Source organism: Peromyscus californicus, unplaced genomic scaffold, assembly GCF_007827085.1.
Source record: "Peromyscus californicus insignis strain IS unplaced genomic scaffold, ASM782708v3 Scaffold_4__1_contigs__length_199733344, whole genome shotgun sequence".
Lineage (NCBI taxonomy): Eukaryota > Metazoa > Chordata > Mammalia > Rodentia > Cricetidae > Peromyscus > Peromyscus californicus.
Window position 1 is genome coordinate 196,733,618 of NW_026294562.1, and position 20,440 is coordinate 196,754,057.

A 20,440-nucleotide genomic window follows, 5' to 3' on the forward strand; every position below is an offset into this window, starting at 1 on the left:
TCAAATCCATAAAAAGAATAAGTATCTAATCCATTAAAGTGAAATTATTTTGCTTTCTTGTGGTGATATTGTGTCCCCCAATATATTGTGTACCCTAATAAGCTTTCTGGGGTCAGAGAACAGAACAGCCACTAGTTAGACATAGAGGCCAGAAAATGGTGGCACACACACACACACACACACACACACACACACACACACACATACACACACCTGTAATACTAGCATTCTGGAGGCAGAGATCCATCTAGATCTCTGAATTCAAAGCCACCAGCCAGGCATGGTGACACATACCTTTAATCCCAGGAAGTGATGGCAGGAAGCAGAAAGGTATATAACTCATGAGGAACTAGGCCTCCTACTAGACCCTGGTTAAGCTTTTAGGCTTTTAGCAGCAGTTCAGCTGAGATTCATTCCAGATGAGGACTCAGATGCTTCCAGTTGGAGGAAACGGATCGGCTGAGAAGTTGGTGAGGTGAAGTTAGCTGTGGCCTGTTCTGTCTCTCTGGTCTTTCAGTGTTCACCCCAATACCTGGCTCCAGGTTCATTTTTATTAATAAGACCTTTTAAGATGCATGCTACACGTTCTTCTTTTCAATTTTCCAAGTTTTATTAAAAATATAATCTTTTCTCATACAATGTATCCTGATCATAATTTTCCATCCCTCCACTCATTCTAGTTCCACTCAATCTTCCCTCATATTAAAATCCACTTGAGCTGGATGGTGGTGGTACATGCCTTTAATTCCAGCACTCAAGTGTTAGAGGCAGGCAGATCTTTGTGAGTTCAAGGCCAGCCTGGTCTACAGAGAGAAATCCTGGAAAGGCACAAAGCTACACAGAGAAACCCTGTCTCAAAAAACCATAAATAAATAAATAAATAAATAAATAAATAAATAAATAAATAAATAAACTACTTGCTTTAAAAAAAAGAAAAAAATCCACTTGATTTCTTTCTCTCATTAGAAAATAATGAGCTTCTAAGACATAAAGCAAAATATAAGCTAAAATAAAAACCAACACATCTTAGGATCTATGTGATAAAGTCCAAAGAATGTTGTGTGTAAGTAGCACATCCCTTACGGGACATTTATACAACATCCACATATCCTCTTCGGTTATCTCGGTTCATCTTACTTTCTGTTATTGACGCACAAGTGATCTTTTTCTATGCAAAAGTGATGGAAAAATTTCCTAATTTCAATTCCAAGTGGGTTATTTCAGATGATTCAGTCTGCCTTCTACTTCATATGACTCAGAAAGAAATAATGGTTATAATGCTCAGACTAATACCTACGATTTTTTTTCCACTTCAGTTTTCCATCATTTTCTCAAGGAGCTTATATATGGTTTGGAGAATCAATTCACTAATGCAACACAATACAAAGTACTTTCACTGTGTTACCTTATCCTGTGAACTGGGAAATAGAGCCCTCCTCATCACAGCTTTTGTGTATTAGGTGAAGGATACATTTAGAGGGTTTTACATTATTATGCTGTAGAAGTAACCATCTTATTAAATAAGAAACACAGAGCCATTGTAAAGAAAAACATCCAAGAGGTCAGAGCTAAGAGCCTTACCCTTCCTGCTTCAGTGATCCTCTTCAGCCAAGAGAGACCTACTTCCTGTGTGTTTGTCTTTATGTAGACTTTCAGTTCTGCCTTGTCATTGGTTGCAAACCCAACCACATGACCACCTCATCACTACCTGTCTGTACAGACCTCCAGGTCTTCCATGGTTGGTATTGAGATTAAAGGCATGTGTCTCCAATGTTGGCTGTATCCTTGAACACACAGAGATCTACCTAGCTCTGCCTACCCAGTTCTGGAATTAAAGGCATGCACCACGAACACCCAGCTCTGCTACGACCCCCAAGCAACTTTATTTACAAATAAAATCACATTTCAGTACAAATAAAATATCACCTTATTACATTTTATACAGAAAAGAGTAGGATTTTCTATTATCCCATGTTCTCAGAAAAGTAGCTGGAAAAGCCACATCACTCAATACAGGTATGGATTAGAACAACATACCTATTCAGTGATTTACTTAGAATTAACTAGGACAGCAATGGCACAGTAGATCAAAGTCCAGAATCTGAACAGGAAAATTCATTACTCAATCAAGGGGCTCATTTGGAACTGAATCATTTAGCAGGACTATTAATTTTCTCAAAGTGAGAAGTAAGTGGATTGTACTGGGTGTGGACATTATATTAATATGCGTATGTAGATGTATCACAGAGGGAATGAAACTCTGAAACACAGACATTAAGCAAGGTAGAATCCACTGATACTTTGGTTTGGGAAATCATGAAATCATTTTGGAGGGTTTTGTCCCTCTTGGGAGTTTGGCCCCTACTCTTTCCCACTAAAATTAGAATGGCATCCTCTTATGTAGGCTGTTTACAACAATCTCAGTTGTTTTGATATGAAAAGTTTCTTGTTTCATTTTTGTAACCAAATTGGCCAAAGAGGACTTAATCCCTGAGCTCTTACTGCCTGTTGCTTTAGCTGAAATCATGGTGCCTGCGGATACAGAAGAAAATCTACAAACATATTTTGCAGCTTGTTTTTCACCTGAGTACAGGGCCTCAGATGCAGAGCCCAAGGGTAGAAAGAGTTCCAGAATTCTCAGTGGCAGTGGAGATTGTATAAGAAAGTGCTCAGAGTGATTACTGTGACAACCTCACTCATCAACAAAGTTAGAAGCACATATAGTCACAAACACTTGAGCTAAGTATAAACCTGCAGGACACTATGAGATCTGGATCCATCAGACTGATGTCTGAGCAGACATGTGTGTTAATAAGATGTTTTCTTTTTGTTATTATTATCAGGATCTTGTTTAATCACAGTCATGCCTATAGCTCCTCTGAGTGTTATTTCAGAAACAAAGAAGGTTTTCAACATGAAGGAGATGTGGTCATTGGTGTATTTTTCCCAGTTCATACTTTCTACGCAGGTAATAAAGTTCCACATCCTTATCTGCCGTACATTTACACTGACTTTCGCATACAGTAAGTGTTGTTGTTCATTTATCCTGTTTCAGATTTCATGTTAAAAATGACCCAGGTGATATTTGTATTCAAGCTACTATACTTGTTATTTTTATCATGAAAAACCCTTTTCCAAGCCAAAATTCCTAATTTAATTGTATGTCAATCTTCATTTATTTTTCTTTTCTCAATGATGATACAATAAGGTTGCTTGCTTGTTTACTAATTAGTGTTCCTGAATATGACAATTGTAATCTTGTGATCTTGGTTGGCCATGACTTTACAGCCACTTGTTTCTCATGTTAGGTCTTCGGAGGGAAGATGGTTTTATCAAGATTTGACCTGGCTCTCCAGTGTAATCTAGAAGTCTTTATGTTCTCTTGTGAAAAGATGCAATGTCCCCAAAAGCTGTTACTATGGAGGGATGTGATGGTAGATTCACAAGTTTGCGTGTGTAAGAGGCCACTGATTTAGGAGTAAGGTTGTCAGATTTAGAAGCTGGTAATACTTCTTTGTTGTCAAAATACCTCTTCCTGTCTTCAAGATTTTTTTAAGTTACATTAATTATTTGCTAATATTTTACTCTCAGACAGATTTTCCCTTTTACATGTTTGCTCCATTCATCTTAAATAAGTTTTTTTTTTATCTCATTTTCATGAATGTGCTCCATAAGACAAATAGATATGATTGTAGCCACATAGGACTGTTTTGTATTAAGTCAGAAATAAAATCAAACTAAATTTGTGACAGGGAAATATTTTTGTTACTACAAAAGTTTAATATGTATGACTTTCATCCTTTCCTTTTCTCCCTCAAATTCTACCACTGTATATTTTCCTAAGTTTTTTTCACACATGTTGGGGTACAAGAAGTGTATGTATCTCTAAACTAACATCATTTTGTATGGCTTCTGATTGCATCATTTATTATAGTGTTAGAGTGCATATATATGTTCAAAGAGTGAATGTGTCATCTCTCTAAGGCTCTGTCTCTTTGTCTCTTTTCAATTGTTTCTGCATTTTTACATGTTTAGAAATAATCATCTTAGTTATCAAGATTACAAATCATATAAGTGGTGGGCAGAAATTTAGCTCCACTATATTGGTTTTTGTGTGTTCCAAATTTCTAACTGGATTTTACTTTAAGGCTATCATAACTGTTCAGATAATATGATATATGAACATTAAAAATTTATTCCAATTAATGTAAGTTATCTTTTATAGGCAACATTACGTAGTCTATTAGAATGCACATGGTACAGACTTTTCAAAGCATTTTTACCACAATGTTTGTGTGTCCATGTACACTTATGCCTCAGTTCTCACATGCATGTAAGAGACCATCTGTGAGAGGATAACTTCACCTCCCACCATGTATGTTTTGAGATCAAACTCAGACCATAATCAGTGCTAATTTTGCCCTGGGTGAACCATATTTTGTCCCATATTGCAAATCCTGTTATACATGGTGACTGTTATTGTAGCTAGAGTTTTCCTGCCTGGCCCACAGTCAGGACAAATCTCTCTCACCCGCCAGTCCCAAGCCGCTTAAACCCGATCAAATAAACACAGAGACTTATATATTGGTTTCAAACTGTATGGCCGTGGCAGACTTCTTGCTAACTGTTCTTACAGCTTAAATTAATCCATTTCTATTAATCTATACCTTGCCACGTGGCTTGTGGCTTACCGGTACTTTACATCTTCCTTATCCTGATGGCGGCTGGCAGTGTCTCCCTCTCCAGCTTCCTGTTCTCTCAATTTTCCTCTCTGTTAGTCCCGCCTATACTTCCTGCCTGGCCACTGCCAATCAGTGATTTATTCATTGACCAATCAGCAACACATTTGACATACAGACCATCCCACAGCACCTCCCCTTTTCTTTTCTTAAAAAGGAAGGTTTTAACCTTTACACATCTCCAAAGTCAGCTTGGTATATTTGGGAATTTGGGCGTAGCTTCTCTTACTACTTCCTGCTGGAGGAGGGCGCTGTATCTTCTGGGGAAACAAAGAAAATTTTAGGATCATGGAGTAGTCCGTGAGGCTGTATCATCTGAGCCAGTTGTCTTGAAACGGTTCTGGATGTTGGATCATCTGGGCCATGGTGTCATCGGAGACCTTTCAGGGGGTCTTGGCTGGTCATACCTGATGTATCTTACTCTGGAACAAATCCATAGCCTCTTGCTTTCTGTGGAAACAAAAGAGACTCTTTTCCAAAGCAACATATCCTTACATCCAAATTTTGAAGTCAAAGTATCTTTAAAATATACATACTGGTTTAACTCAGCTTCCTTTACAATCAAACATCTCTCTGTAGTTAAGAATCCCAAAGACAACAGAATCCAGACTCTCTGTGTAATAGTCATCTCTACGTGGCTTATTTTTTATATTAATTTTACTGTCTCTTTAAAGACTTTATTTTTTAAAACCATGTATTTGTTTCTATAACTGTATATATCACCTTTTTTGTCTCTTTCAAGCCTACGTATCTTTTACACACATTTTAAACTATTACATCTGAATCTGTCTTATTGTGAATCTGTTGCTTTAAGCTGCAGCAGCTGTGGCTGCTGGCTCCGCCCACCTCAGCTTCCCAACATGGCAGCGGTACTGTAGTTTTCCGCCAGCTCTGGGAGCTATCGTGGGTCTATGCTTTTATCCAAGCAGCGTGTAGCCCAGAAACCTTTTTTTTTGTTGTTTTGTACTAGCAAAGGCTAAATCCACAATGCAGCTTAATGTGCCACTTGCAGAGGCCTCATTCCTGCCATACTGCAGGTCGAGCGCGCACGCCAGCAACCCGCCAGTAGCTCAAACCGGCAGCTGCCGCTCATTTGAGAGAGACAATTAGGAAGCTGTTTTTAGCTCCATTTTAGAATCTTTTTTTTTCAGGTTTTAGGTGGAAACTCTTGCCACCACGTTGGACGCCATTTGTAGCTGGGGTGGAGACACTGCCAGCCGCCATCAGGACAAGGAAGATGTAAAGTACCGGTAAGCCACAAGCCACGTGGCAAGGTATAGATTAATAGAAATGGATTAATTTAAGCTGTAAGAACAGTTAGCAAGAAGCCTGCCACGGCCATACAGTTTGAAACCAATATAAGTGTCTGTGCTTACTTGGTCGGGTTTGAGCGGCTTGGGACTGGCGGGTGAGAGAGATTTGCCCTGACTGTGGGCCAGGCAGAAAAACTCTAGCTACATGTTATCCTTACAAATTAAATTTGGTATTGTCCCTAGAAGTGTATGACATGAAGAACATATCCCTCCCATTTACTTAAAAATGTGACAGACTTGATATATCAAAGTAGCTTACTACAACTCTACAAACATTTCTTATGTTAATAAGGTAATATAAATTCATGTGTCATATGAATATTGTCTTGCACAATTTAGATGTTAACAGTTTTTCTCTTTTAATAAAATATATTCCATTTTGTGTGCAGTTTCATACATCATAAGCAAAAGCATTTTCTTGCAGCTTATTCTAAAATATTTTGCAGTGGGATGCTTGTTCTAAGTTTTTTTAATACTTCATTTATTTTTGAAAATATATGTACATTTTATTTTTTCTGTAATTGATAAAAAAATAAAGGGATATAAATATCAATTTTCTGGAGCATAACTCAGACAGACAAAGTCACCTTGTGTGTTTTTCCTCATGTGTCCTCCATCTGTGTATTACCAGTAAAAATGTCTCTACTCCCAAATCTTTCATGATTCTAAGATCTTCTCTCCATTATTGCCTGTGGTCTCACGATTGATGTCCCTCTTTCAATGAATTGAAGGTTTATGAGCTTTTCTTTTCATCTGGGCAGAGTGATCACTAAATGCTCTCTACATCCTTTTGTAAAGGTCTATGGGGACTGCATCAGTTTATTTTTAAAGCCATTCTTTGCTGTTTGTTCTGGTTTAGCCACTGTGCTTTTTTCATCCTCAGTATGTACTTCTCATAAGTACTGAGATCTTACTTGCTATCTTCTTTTTCTTAGAGTGTTTCACAATAAATGTGTAATCTTCCCAGATATATTATATCACAGCCAGAAACAAACATACAGGAAGATAATCAGATACACCAACCTACCTTGTGTAAGAATGATTTTCAGGGTCTCACAAAGTGAGTGCTGAAGGCTGTCAGCGTTACCACTGTGGTTATTCTTTAAAATTTCTCTCAATGTGTCACTTCCTGAAATACATGTGTCTATCTACCACTGAATTCACATTCAGTAATAATTCAGATATTTCAGATTGATTTTTGTCTGATGAGATTAAAAATATTAAATTATCCAATTCCACTCTTGTATCTACTGTAATTGAATAAATAAATAATGATGTATCTGATTTCCAGTGGAAATTATGCTATTCAGGAATTCCTAGAAAATATTCTCAAATTTCTAAGCCTTTGAATATGACTGTACATCTTCTACAGTTATCATCCACTGACAATACTTTACATCATATTTTGAAGAGTCAAAATCTTGTATTTTTATTTCTAACCATTTTTTTGCCAGTTTCTTAAGGTTTTCAAATTAGTGAAATTTTTTAAAAGTACATATACATGAAATATATTAAAATCCAAAGTCAATTTTAACTAGTATATAGGAGATAGGTTTAAAATTTTGTATAGAAATTCTCAAACAGCCACATCTCAAATTTAAGTACTTGATTGTATCATAAGTTTTCTTGATTTTGAACACAACTGAGTGCTGATTCAGAAAAATCTAATTTGTTTCTGTTTCCTTTTTGTTTCTCTCTTTTGGGTTCTGGACAGATCCTAACTATGCTTCTGTGATATCTTGGGCTCTCTTTCTCTTTCTCTGAAGGCATCTTCCCTGCCATGTTATTGGTGAAATTATTAAGGCCACTCCACGTAGATAAAAGGAGATTTATTTAATGGCATAACTTACAAATTAAGGGATAGGTAGGTCGCGGAGTCTGGGGAAGGTGTATCGCAGTCCAGCGGTGTTCTCTGGAGCTCTGCTTGGTACACCTCTCTAGTCCAGGGTCCCGCAACAGAGAGAGCGCCAGCCGATCCAGATCTCGGGTCCCCAGGCGCCTCCTTTCGCCCCGCCTTGTAGGCGTGACAGTTGCCGAAGTCTCAATGGGGGTTGGAACTTACAGATCAAAGCTGGAATGGCTACCCACTACATCTCCCCCTTTTTGTCTAAATAAGAAAGTTCTAACCTAATACAAGACTATATACAAAGGAATGGTTATCAAATATAGTCCAGGAATAATGAGGGATAATGACCTAGATAAGATGGAACTACAACCAATGCAAACAATATCAAGCAAGAAACACATACTATTATCCAGAGAAGTATAGAGCATAGGTAAATGGCATGTTACAAAGATCATTCCAAAAGGTGTCCTATCCTAAAGAACCTGAATCTAATACTTAATATGTTCTATCTACTAGGTTGTAACTATAACTGCTAGTCTTCAATCCCATCAAAGACCTGAGAAGGAATATAATGGTACCTGAGAAATGGTAGATGGATGCAAGCAACTTTCGGGAATCTTGCGAGAGTAGACGGAGACAGCTGGCAGCCTGGACAGTCACCTAATGTTTCTCAGCATTGTTGGTGCATTCAAATTGGCTACAGGCCTAAAGTATCTGACAGACCATTTTCAGAAGCAGGAATTCTGAAAGACCATCTTACCCTGTCTTGGCAGAGTACAGTGGTCGCTTTCCTTGTGTCCCGCTTGTCCAGAAAGGATAGCATTGCATTAGTACTGTCAGCCGTCGAGGCAAGGGCAGTTCTTTGCCCAGTAGGCCATTTTGTGCCAAGAAGACAAACTTCCAAATGGAAATGTCTTAGAAGCCCAACATTCTCTCGGGATCAAATTGGTGCAGCCAGGAGCAATTATGTCTCACATCAACAGAATTCTAAGTTATTTAAATGCCATATTCTCTAGGTCTATGAAGTGTTTGAAGATTACCTGTCCATCTGACCTATGTATCTGTAAATCTGGATAACCTAACTAACGTAACTATAGAGATGACAAGCATAGGTGACTATAAATCTATAAGTCTTATCTACCGAAATAACCTAAGGACTAAGGCTTCACGTAAACAGGGTAAACAGTCTATAAGCAAGTGTATGGTAAAGAACGATGACTTCAAAATTGTGACAATACACAAGATGTTATAACAGAGGTAGGAGTATATAGTGCAATATGCAATATGACAATAATCTTAAATATATATCGATATTTATAACAGAGGCAGGAGTATGTAGTGTGATATGCAATATGACAATAATCTTAAATACATATCAATATACCGAATATCCTAAACAGAAGTAGAACCTACATAAAGTATGACAGATATAAATTTACATTTGTATCAATATACAAGTATTTCAAATAAGAGTAGAAATATATGTACATTATAACAAATATAGTTCTGTATTTGTATCAATATACAAATTATCTTAGACAGGAATATAAAAATAGTTTACATTTGTATCAACATATAAGAATCCATAACAGTGCAAATTACAGTGCAAATTATTTAAGGCTGCTATTTTACTAAATTTGTTTACTAGTATACATAATAATCTACCATAATACCTTATACCTATCCATTCCATTTCTTCTTTTCATTTTTTTTTTTTTTTTTTTTTTTAGAATACTGAGTTTAATATTTCCTTCCACCCCCAACCCTATAACCATCATCCATAACCCTGAGAATTATGAAACCTAAGGGAGAAGGGGCGTCGTTTTCTTAGAATTAGTTCCTGCTGTTTAGGGGGTGATGTTATCTCTGTTGGGTACTGTGAGAAAGCTCAGATAGTTAAATCTCAGTTAGACTAACTGTAGGTTCTGCAGCAAGTCTTAGAGTAATGGGTAAGATTGTCTGAAATTCTGGTAAGAAGTGTCGTATGATGATGATTACCATGGCATCATTCTGGATTGGGTAGAGTTGTTGTTGGGGCCCCATCTTCCTTCTGGAGACTTCTGAGATTGCTATTAGAAAAACTTATTTGTTATCAAAATGGAAGGTTTGGATTTAAAGAGGACATAGCATGTAAGAAAGGATTCTGAGAAATCAAGAGTAAGCATGGAGAGAGTTAGAATCTAGAAGACAATGGTCCCTTTTTATTGGTTTCCTTCTGTCCCACACCAGAGGGCTCTTCAGATATGGGACTGAAGAATCTCTCAAACTTCCTTTTAGCAATATGCTTGGGTTTAGAGAAGGAGTGAGCCAATTCCATCTCCAAAGTCAGCTTGGCTTATAATTGAATTGGAACCACAACTTTTCTAGATTGATAGAGAGATAGATATTAGACAGTGAGATTTTACCGTGTGTAGATTGGTACCAATAGATTCTTTCTTTCTGCTGTAAACATCCGGATATCCAAGGCCTTATGACTTCTGTAAGATGGGTATTTCCATCATCCTGGAAAGACAAAAACAGAACCCTACCCCAACCTTTGATTGTTAAATTTTTCTTACAACTTGTAGAGATGTCACATTGGTGGATGATCTTTTACTTCTCCTCATCAAGGGGTTTTTCCTGTTCGAATCGAATTTTTATTAATTTTGTTGGTATCCATAGCTTTTCTTCTCCTGCAGAAACAAAGGCAAAACCCCTTCCCCAACGTAGAACATATCCAGGTTTCCATTCTGAGGTCAGCACATCCTTGAAATAAACTGGTTGGTTTAGCTCAGGAGTTTTGTCTGTCGTCCAATGTCTCTCTGCAGCTGTTGTTCCTTTCTCATCAGCATTGAGAAAATTCAAGGTTAATAAAGCACTATGCAATCTATTTCTAGGAGTCATTGTTACCCGTTGCTGTTTATTTAGCATATCTTTTAAAGTTCGATTGGATCTTTCTATGACTGCTTGGCCTGTGGGATTGTGTGGTATACCTGTAACATGCTTTATATTGTAATAGGCAAAGAATTGTCTCATTTTATTGGAGACATATGCTGGGGCATTGTCTGTCTTAATTTGTACAGGTATTCCCATGATGGCCATAACTTCTAATAGGTGTGTAATCACAGAATCAGCCTTTTCAGAACTCATAGGAGTTGCCCACTGAAATCCTGAATAGGTGTCAATGGTATGATGTACATACTTTAATCTTCCAAATTCTGCAAAATGAAACACATCCATCTGCCAAATTTCATTTCTTTGTATACCTTTTGGATTGCTCCCTGCAGGTAATGGAAGTTGGTTATAGATGGAACAAGTAGGACATTTTTTCACAATATCCTTAGCCTGTTGCCAAGTGATGGAGAAATCCTTCTTCAAACCTTTGCTATTTACATGGCATTTCTTATGAAATTCTGAAGCTTCTAGCACATTACCTATTAGTAACTGATCAATCTCATCATTACCTTGTGCTAGAGGTCCTGGCAGACCTGTATGGGATCTGATATGTGTTATATATATAGGATGTTCCCTTTTTCTGATGATTTCCTGCAATTGTATGAATAATGAAGTTAATTCTGTATTATCAGGAATAAATTCAGCAGTTTCAATATGTAAAACAACTCTCTCTGCATATTGAGAGTCAGTGACTATATTGAGGGGTTCTGTGAAGTCCATCAGTACCATAAGAATGGCATACAGTTCTGCCTTTTGTACAGAGCTGTATGGACTTTGTACCACTTTACTTAAGTCTCCTGATTTATATCCTGCTTTCCCTGATTTATTTGCATCAGTATAGAATGTGAGGACTCCAGAAATTGGCTTTTGTCGTACAATGTGAGGAAGGACCCATTCAGTCTTCTTTATGAATTCTATTCTCTTGCTTTTGGGATAGTGGTTGTTAATCTCTCCCAAAAAGTTACTGCAGGCTCTCTGCCAGTATTCATTATCTTTCCATAGTGATGAAATTTCTTCATTAGTTAAAGGTACTACAATTTCTGCTGGGTCCATTCCTGTCAACTGGCGAAGTCTTAGTTTACCTTTTTGAATCAAATCAGAGATCTTTTCTATATAAGTCTTTAATTTCTTATTTGGTTTACGTGGTAGGAATATCCATTCCAATATAATATCTTCCCTCTGCATCAAAATACCTGTTGGGGAATGTCTGGAGGGGAATATGACAAGAATGCATTTAAGTTCTGGATCCACACGATCCACATGTGCTTCTCGAATTGTCTTTTCTACTAGAGCCAATTCCTTCTCAGCTTCGGCTGATAATTCTCTTGGACTATTTAATTCTTTGTCCCCTTCTAGGGTATTAGCCAAATTTTGTAGTCCATCTTTGGGTATTCCCATGATGCCCAGTAAGTTGGAAATGCTTCCTAATAACTTCTGAAAATCATTAAGAGTCTTCAACCGATCTCTCCTTAGCTGTACCTTTTGGGGTCTAATTTTTTGTAGCTCTATCTTATATCCTAAGTAGTTAATAGAATCTCCTCTTTGTATTTTTTCAGGAGCAATTTGCAGTCCCCAGCGAGGCAAAACTTTTTTTACTTCTTCAAACATGCTTTCTAATGTATCTAACTTTGGATCAGCTAATAGGATATCATCCATATAGTGATAAATTATGGATTGTGGAAACTTTACACGAATTATCTCCAATGGTTTCTGCACAAAGTATTGGCACAAGGTAGGGCTGTTTAACATTCCCTGTGGGAGGACCTTCCATTGATATCTCTTGACTGGCTGAGAATTGTTATAATTAGGTACTGTGAAGGCAAATTTTTCTCTATCATTTTCTTGTAAGGGTATGGTAAAGAAACAGTCTTTTAAGTCAATAACTATTATAGGCCATTCTTTAGGTAGCAGAGAGGGCAAGGGCATCCCAGTCTGTAGGGAGCCCATTGGCTGAATTACTTTATTAATAGCTCTCAGATCTGTCAGCATTCTCCAATTACCAGACTTTTTTTTAATAACAAATACAGGAGAATTCCAAGGGCTGGTAGATTCTTCAATGTGTTGAGCATTTAACTGCTCTTGAACCAGCTGTTCTAAAGCTTGTAGCTTGTCTTTTGTCAAAGGCCATTGTCCAACCCAGACAGGTTTATTAGTTAGCCATTTTAAAGGTAAGGCAGTTGGTACTTCTGAGGGTTCAATAGCAGTTGTGCTCTGTTTGTGAACAGCCTGAATGGTTGGTGCCTGATTTTTATAGCATGTGATGATATTATTCCTAGAAACATGCATTTGTCTGTATTCTTTTTCTGAAAGTGTAGGAATTTTAATCTGGGTATTCCACTGTTGTAACAGATCTCGGCCCCAAAGATTTACTGCTACATTTGCTACATATGGCTTCAGCCTTCCTCTCTGTCCTTCTGGCCCTATGCATTCAACCCATCTCGAACTCTGTTTTATCTGAGACAGGGTGCCAATCCCTAAAAGTTGGACATCTACCTCTTGAAGAGGCCAATTTGGATGCCATGATTTTGGTGTAATTATAGTCACATCTGCACCTGTGTCTACCAGTCCCTCCATAACCAGGCCATTAATTCGAATTCTAAGCTTTGGTCTTTGATCATTTATGGAAGTCTGCCAAAATATTTGTTTTATAGTGTTCTTTGTAAACTGTGATCCATCCATCAGAGCTGTTTTATCATCCATTGCAGTATCGGTTTTTACATTAAGCATTGGTTTATTCAGTTGTCTTGGAGAGGAATTTCTTCCACAGTGGCTGGGAATGTTCGTACTACATTGGATTTGGGGGCCTGCAAGAGGCCCCCTGAGGCGTTTCCCGCCAGTAAAGGGTTACCTCGTATATCTATTTTTGATCTGCACTCACTGGTCCAATGTCGGCCTTTGCCACACCTTCTACATAATCCGGGAGGTGGTTGGGGTCTCCTGTTTAGGCTATTCCTAAAAGGAATATTACTCCTAGGAGTACCCCACGTACAGTTTTTACTTATATGACCTGGTGTACCACATGTAAAACATTTGGTAACACGGGGCCTTCTTTCACCTCTGGGATTTGTCTCTCCTATCCAAGCCTCATTACTGTAGTTACGAGACTCAACACCATTAGTATACTGAATCCATTCTTCCAAAGGAGCTGATCTGATCTTTAATGGTGTAAGTATTCTTCTGCATTCTGCATTAGCATTGTCGAATGCCAAGGACTCAGTTAATACTTTTCTTAATTCTTTATCTGATACAGCTCTTGTTATAGCTGTGTTCAGTCTTTGTAAAAAATCAGTGAAGGGTTCGTGTGGTCCCTGAAATATCTTTGTGTATACCTCAGTTGGTTTTCCAGGTTCTGGAATTTTTTCCCAAGCGTTTAGAGCTGCTGTACGGCATAGGGATATTGTATGCTCATCATAAATGGCTTGTACATTCCTGTCAGCAAAACATCCCTCACCAAGTATTTGATCTTGGGAGATCACGAAACCTCTGAGTTTACCTTGTTGTTCTAAAATTTTTGCCTCTTCTCTCAACCAGCTTTTCCACTGTAGCTGCTGGCTATATTCTAGAACAGCTGAAATTAACTGATGCCAGTCATCTGGGATGATTCTATGTGAGGTAGACCACGAATTTAACATCTGTTTTACGTACGTGGAGTGTATCCCATATGTAACTACTGCTTCCTTTATATTTTTAAAGTCCCTTGTTGAAATTGGTTGTAATGTATATGTAGTATATGGCTCGGGGTGTGTGTCATCCGCTGGCTTCTCATGGATGATAACAGGATAAGCCATTGTGTGAGAGCCATTTGGAGATGTTACAACCTCTATGGTCTTGCCCTTCTGCTTATTAGGTCCCTTGTCATGTTTACTGAGAGTTTCTTCTAAGGCCTGCAAATGAGCACCTAGGGTCTGTTCTATGGAGTGAGCCTCCTCTCTGGCAAGGGACTCCAGATTCCTCATGGAATCATAGAAGTTTTTATGTTCCTCAGAAACACATGATTCCATGGACCTTATCTTATCAATTAATGATAATCTTTCTTCCTTATATAGTGTCTGGAGAGTTAGTGTTCTGTCCATTAAATATTCACATTTATTATCAATAAGATCAATTTTTGGTACAAGCCTGTTTTGTAAATCCTGATCAGCAGATTCCAGAGAAAGAATCTTTCTCTCTAAGGTCTCATTGCTATCCCTTAAAGCAGATTCCAGAGATAGAATCTTTTTCTGTAAGCCTTCATTGCTCTCGCTTAAAGCCTGTATCAGTCCCAATAATGACTCATCTTTGTTCTTGTTATTAAACCAGTGTTTGAACACTGTGTGGATTATTACAATGAATGCCAAAATGGTACAGGCCAGATATGCCTTAGGAAGGTCGTATATTTCCAGTAAGATGTCATTCATCATACAAGCAAAAAGGTTTTCGAATTCTTGTGAGGTAATGTTGTCAGCCATATTACAAGAATTACTCAAAATTTGTTAGTCAATTTTAAGGTGTAAAATTATCAGGTGCCTTTGCTTACCTTTCGTGGTTTTTGGGGGGTGTAGTAGCACTTTTCAGCCAGCAGGTGGCGTTGGTACAGCTCCAAAGCAGGGCCTGCTGGTGATCGTGGCTGACTGCAGCTCGCTGGAGTCAAGATGGCGGGAGCCGGAGCCGGCGCCGGCACTCGGGAAGCCGGGGAGTGCCTCTTTCGCTGGTCTCGGGGCTAAGCTAGGGAACTGAGACCGGACTAGCTGCTCCCTCTTTAGGGAATGGAACCCTGTAGGCGTTCCCTGGTTATATGGAACTTTGCAGGCGGGTTTAGGTACCCGCTAGCCGGGGAAGAGGCTGAGGGTGGGAGCCACCCAGGCCTTTGGAATTTGCCCCACGTTGGGCGCCAGATATTGGTGAAATTATTAAGGCCACTCCACGTAGATAAAAGGAGATTTATTTAATGGCGTAACTTACAAATTAAGGGATAGGTAGGTCGCGGAGTCTGGGGAAGGTGTATCGCAGTCCAGCGGTGTTCTCTGGAGCTCTGCTTGGTACACCTCTCTAGTCCAGGGTCCCGCAACAGAGAGAGCGCCAGCCGATCCAGATCTCGGGTCCCCAGGCGCCTCCTTTCGCCCCGCCTTGTAGGCGTGACAGTTGCCGAAGTCTCAATGGGGGTTGGAACTTACAGATCAAAGCTGGAATGGCTACCCACTACACCATGTGGCTTCTTCTCAATCTGTGTCTGACCTCCATGTTTGCTTAACTCAAGCAGTTTAAGCATGGCTTTCTTACTTCTCTCCCTCACTGCTGGCTTCTAGGCAACAGGTATGGTTTACTCCATAGCTATCTCAGTGTTTTGTTTTGTTTCTCTTTCATTATTAAACCCTAACAGTATAGTGTTCATGCTGCAAAAACCTTTTAAGTGTCTGTGCATGAACTGTACATAATTTTTGGTATGCTATATATTGTAAGAAACAGAGATCCAGCATAAAATGATCACATGTGGTGATTATCGTTTCTACCCCCTTATCTTTGCTTACTGTTTGGATGCTTTGAGCGCTTCTGCTGTTTTTTTCATGGAAAATATAGCAGGGATTATGAACTATACTATGTTCATGAGACTACATACATGCATGAAACTCTCAAAAAGTATTGTGTACGTGTGTATGCATAAATACATATATATACACACATTTAAAGCTACATATTTATAGAAGAGAAAACTTGGTTTCCACTCTTTTTTCTTGGTTTCCACTATTGAGGGATTTTGTGCCCAATTTCCTTCCAGTACCTGCAGTTCTTTTATTTATCATTTTGTTGTGTCTAGCTGCTTTCTTGGTGTCTTTAAATATTTTATCAATTAATTGAGAACTTAAATACAGGGTGTTTTGATTATATTCATGCCTCCCCTAACTCCTTCCATATGTACTCCTCCATACTAACCATTCTATTCATCTAAGTTTGAAATTTCTTCTTTTATCGCCAAAGAGTCCTGTTTCTGTGTTGAATTACTCTTAGGACTGGAACTTCTCTGGACTGTGGTAAAATTACCAAAGGGCAAACTTTGAAATTAATTTTCTGTCACAAAACTTATCAAATACAAAAACCCCGTGGTTAGTAGTGAGATTTCACACAAAACTCTCTTCTCTATGCTTGAGATTTTTTTCCTAGCATAACCTTTTGCAGATCTGGTGTCACTGAAACTATGCATTTGTATACACAATTACTCTGTTCTTTCTGGAAAATAATTATCTTTTAATTATCTACAATCTCTGGAAGATCACAGAAATTTCTGTGCCTGAGAATAATATGTATTCTTCCTCTGAAGCTGAGCATTATCCAGTGCCTCATTCTCTCCAAAATGATCAGGAGAGGTTTCTGTGACAAAAATGGATCAATGTTCTGATCTACGGTTTGACAAATAAATTATTAGAAGTCATACTAATTCTATTCCATTTAGCAGAATAATATTATATTCTCTCCGTGGGCCTATGGTCTCTTTTGTGTTCCAAATAACCATGCTATGAATGAGTTTCTTCTCCTGGAACATGCCCTCGATCCAAATAGAAAATTATTTGAATATTCGTGTAACATTTCTTTTGCTATTGCATCAGAGGTCATGTCTTATTAGGTCAGTTATTTTTGCACCTTGCAGGGCTCATAATTGGATGATATCAACTAATTTTTATTCTTGGTTTTATGTATACAATTTAGTGTTTAGGATATTCACCAGAGAAGAATTTTGGAACATGATTTAAGCTGATATAAAACCTTTCTAAGCCAGCCTGCAACTATACTAGATGATCAGAATCCCAGATTACCATGGAGAATTTCTCAGGATGAGCTTTTAAGTACAAAATACATGTTCTGTGTTAAAATAAATCAGTTAACAAGAACAGGTAGCTGGAATTGGAACTACAGAAGCAAAAAGCAAGTTGAATACATTTAGAATCTTTCTGAAAACTATGTGTGTTGTTTTCATTTTCATCAGGTGGTGCTGTCCATTTGCTGAGCTTTACAAGCTGAATGGCACTTCCACCATCCAGTCAGTTGTGCTAAGCTCTGGAGGCCTACTAAGGACTGGGGCACTGCTACATTCACCACTGTTCTCAGGGAATGAGCCAAATCATGACCATTTTAGTTTATGACCCAATCAGAATGAGAGTTAGATGCCCACACAGTGCTGATAGCAGAGTAGTTTGTCAGGGGGAGCAGACATTTTTACAACCATGCCAAGAATTTCTCTAATTTCTACTGATCAATTAGTAAAGAGAAACCTGTTTTCTCCCAAATCCATATATACATTCCTATATTTCATGAGAACTCTAAGCCTCTCCAATTTTGTGGGAACATTTCTGCAAAAGAATCTAACTGTTTTTTAGTTCAGAAACAGGAACTCTTAATGTTCCTCTATAGGCTGAATATCAGCTATCCAAATAAGGAAAAGCCTGTAGGTTAAAAATTTGGGATATTAGATTTCTTTGTCCTTTGTAAGTCTCCTAATGTTAATTAAGGCTACCCTGAGTCACTGTAAGTATGTCAGTCAATGGGATAACAGTCTGTTTAATTCATATCCCTCTGTAGCATGAGGGCATGGTCTAAGCATAACCAACAATTCTGGCTGATTTTGGATGGGAATGATTAACTCTACCCCCAAAGTCCCACCTGCAGAATAGAGTCTGATTGCATAGGTTATTCCTATTTCCCAGTGACCAGATGTTTTTAAATCAATCTTTTTAGGACTTTCCATTTTTACAATGGAAATCTCCTTGATGCTGGCAACTAGGGTACAAAGCCACAGGGAATGCATGGAATTGTAAACTCTGCATTACTATCTAAAAAGATAAACTCTCATGTCTTTCATTTCTCCAGTACATTCAAACACTTAAAGTAGACATCAGCAAGTAAAGGTTAAGATGAGATAAAGGTTGCTTGCTGGTCTGTAGTCACATTAGCTAATACCTTCCATGTATCTGTCATCCTCATTCTCCAGTCCAACCCAGAGAGCAATGAGGCTTTGACTGTGACCCTATGTTCATACCCATAGTGAAAAACACAAGATTCAGTAAGAGTTATAAGAGCAGAAAGTGCAACAACCTGAGGACCAATGAAACCTTATTATTAATGCATACATAGTTCAGAGACATTCCATTTGAGAATATCATCTGTGACATCCACTTTCTTTATCTGGGTGTGGTAGGTTTATGATGTAAGAGTGCCTACATTCACCACCAGAGGAGTAGAGAGAATGACCTTGTAGGGTCCTTAACAGATTAGCTGCAGTGTCCCTTTGACTACTCACTTGACACAGAAGTTATCTACTTAAGCAAGGTGAAATTGGTGTTGGACTCAGAAGATGGTTGGTATCTCATATAATTCAGTGAATAGCCTGTATGGAGAACTGGAACGCCTTTAGTGACTTGGTAAAGGAATGGTTACATAATTTTGTCAACAACTTCTCTCTGAGCTGGTGAAGCAGTTGGGCAATATATAATTCCAAATCTAATCTCATAGGTAGTTAATCCCTCCCTATATGGAGAGCAGTAAACTGAGGCACAGTAAAGGAGGAAGCCTAGCCATCTTTTTCTGGATTCTAATGAGAAATTTTCTAGAGTTTCATTTGATATCCTGTTCATTCTTTCTGCCAGCTCAGAATTCTGAGGTCTAGATACACAGTGAAGTTTTTTGCTGTATGTCTAAATCCATAGCTATTAATTAAGAGGGTTTGGGCTATGAAAATCAGGATATTGTTGGACCCTATTGCTACAAGGAAGCCAAATTGGAGCAGCTATTCATGCCTTAGCTTTTTAGCTACTATTCAAACAGTTTTAGTCTACGTGGGAAACACTTCTAACCACTCAAAAGCAGTATCTTTAAGAAAGTTGTAAGTATTTTTCCCTTCCCCAGTAAGCCAGATCTTGGTTGAAGTCAGTTTTTCCAAAGTTTTACTGGGTGTTGGTCTTTCATTTGGACCCCTTCCTGGGTAAGGACTCTCTGTTTTCAATTAACTTTAACACAGTCCTGGAATATCACTGAGATATGCCATGCTAGTGTGTCAAGTATAGGTATAACAAACCTTGGTCTGAACAACTCAGAAAGTCTTGTGGTACCCAGGGGAGTAGCCTGGTGAAGGTTTGTTACCAGAATCCAGCCAGTTATTTCTGAGAGAATGAACTTTTCCTCTGGTACCTTCCATCAACAAATAGGTGACAGAGGAATGTCTTTCTGTATACTGCAAATATGTGTTTCTCTGATTGGTTGATAAATAAAGCCATTTGGCTTATGGCAATGCAGCTTAGAGGCAGGCAGGAAATTCAAAAAGAAAGTCAGGAAGAAGGCACGGGAGAGACACCAGCAAGTCACCCAAGAAGCAACATGTAATGGGATGCGGGTAAAGCCACAGAATATGTGGTGATACTTAGATTAACAGTTATGGGCTAATTTAAGATATAGGAGCTAGCTAGCAAAAACATTGAGCGATAGCCATGTAGTTATAATTAATATAAGCCTCTGTGTGTTTACTTGGGGGATGCAAGTGGGAGAGATTTGTCCTGACTGCCAGCAGGCCAAGACACAGGAAACTTCCTGACTACATATAGTTTTGTACTGACCATTTTAATTTACCATGCAATCTCAAGTAG

The 20,440-nt window shown here is 38.4% G+C and overlaps 1 protein-coding gene across 1 annotated transcript in view; it reads left to right on the forward strand.

Annotated features, from left to right (window-relative positions):
• Positions 1-419: 419 nt before the first annotated feature.
• LOC128124323 (vomeronasal type-2 receptor 116-like) overlaps positions 420-20,440 on the forward strand; it is a 29,785-nt gene continuing 9,764 nt past the window's right edge. Inside the window, exons 1-2 of the mRNA XM_052760471.1 lie at positions 420-475; positions 2,844-3,023. Coding sequence (XP_052616431.1) covers positions 420-475; positions 2,844-3,023 — 236 coding nt within the window. The remainder of the gene's footprint in view (positions 476-2,843; positions 3,024-20,440) is intronic.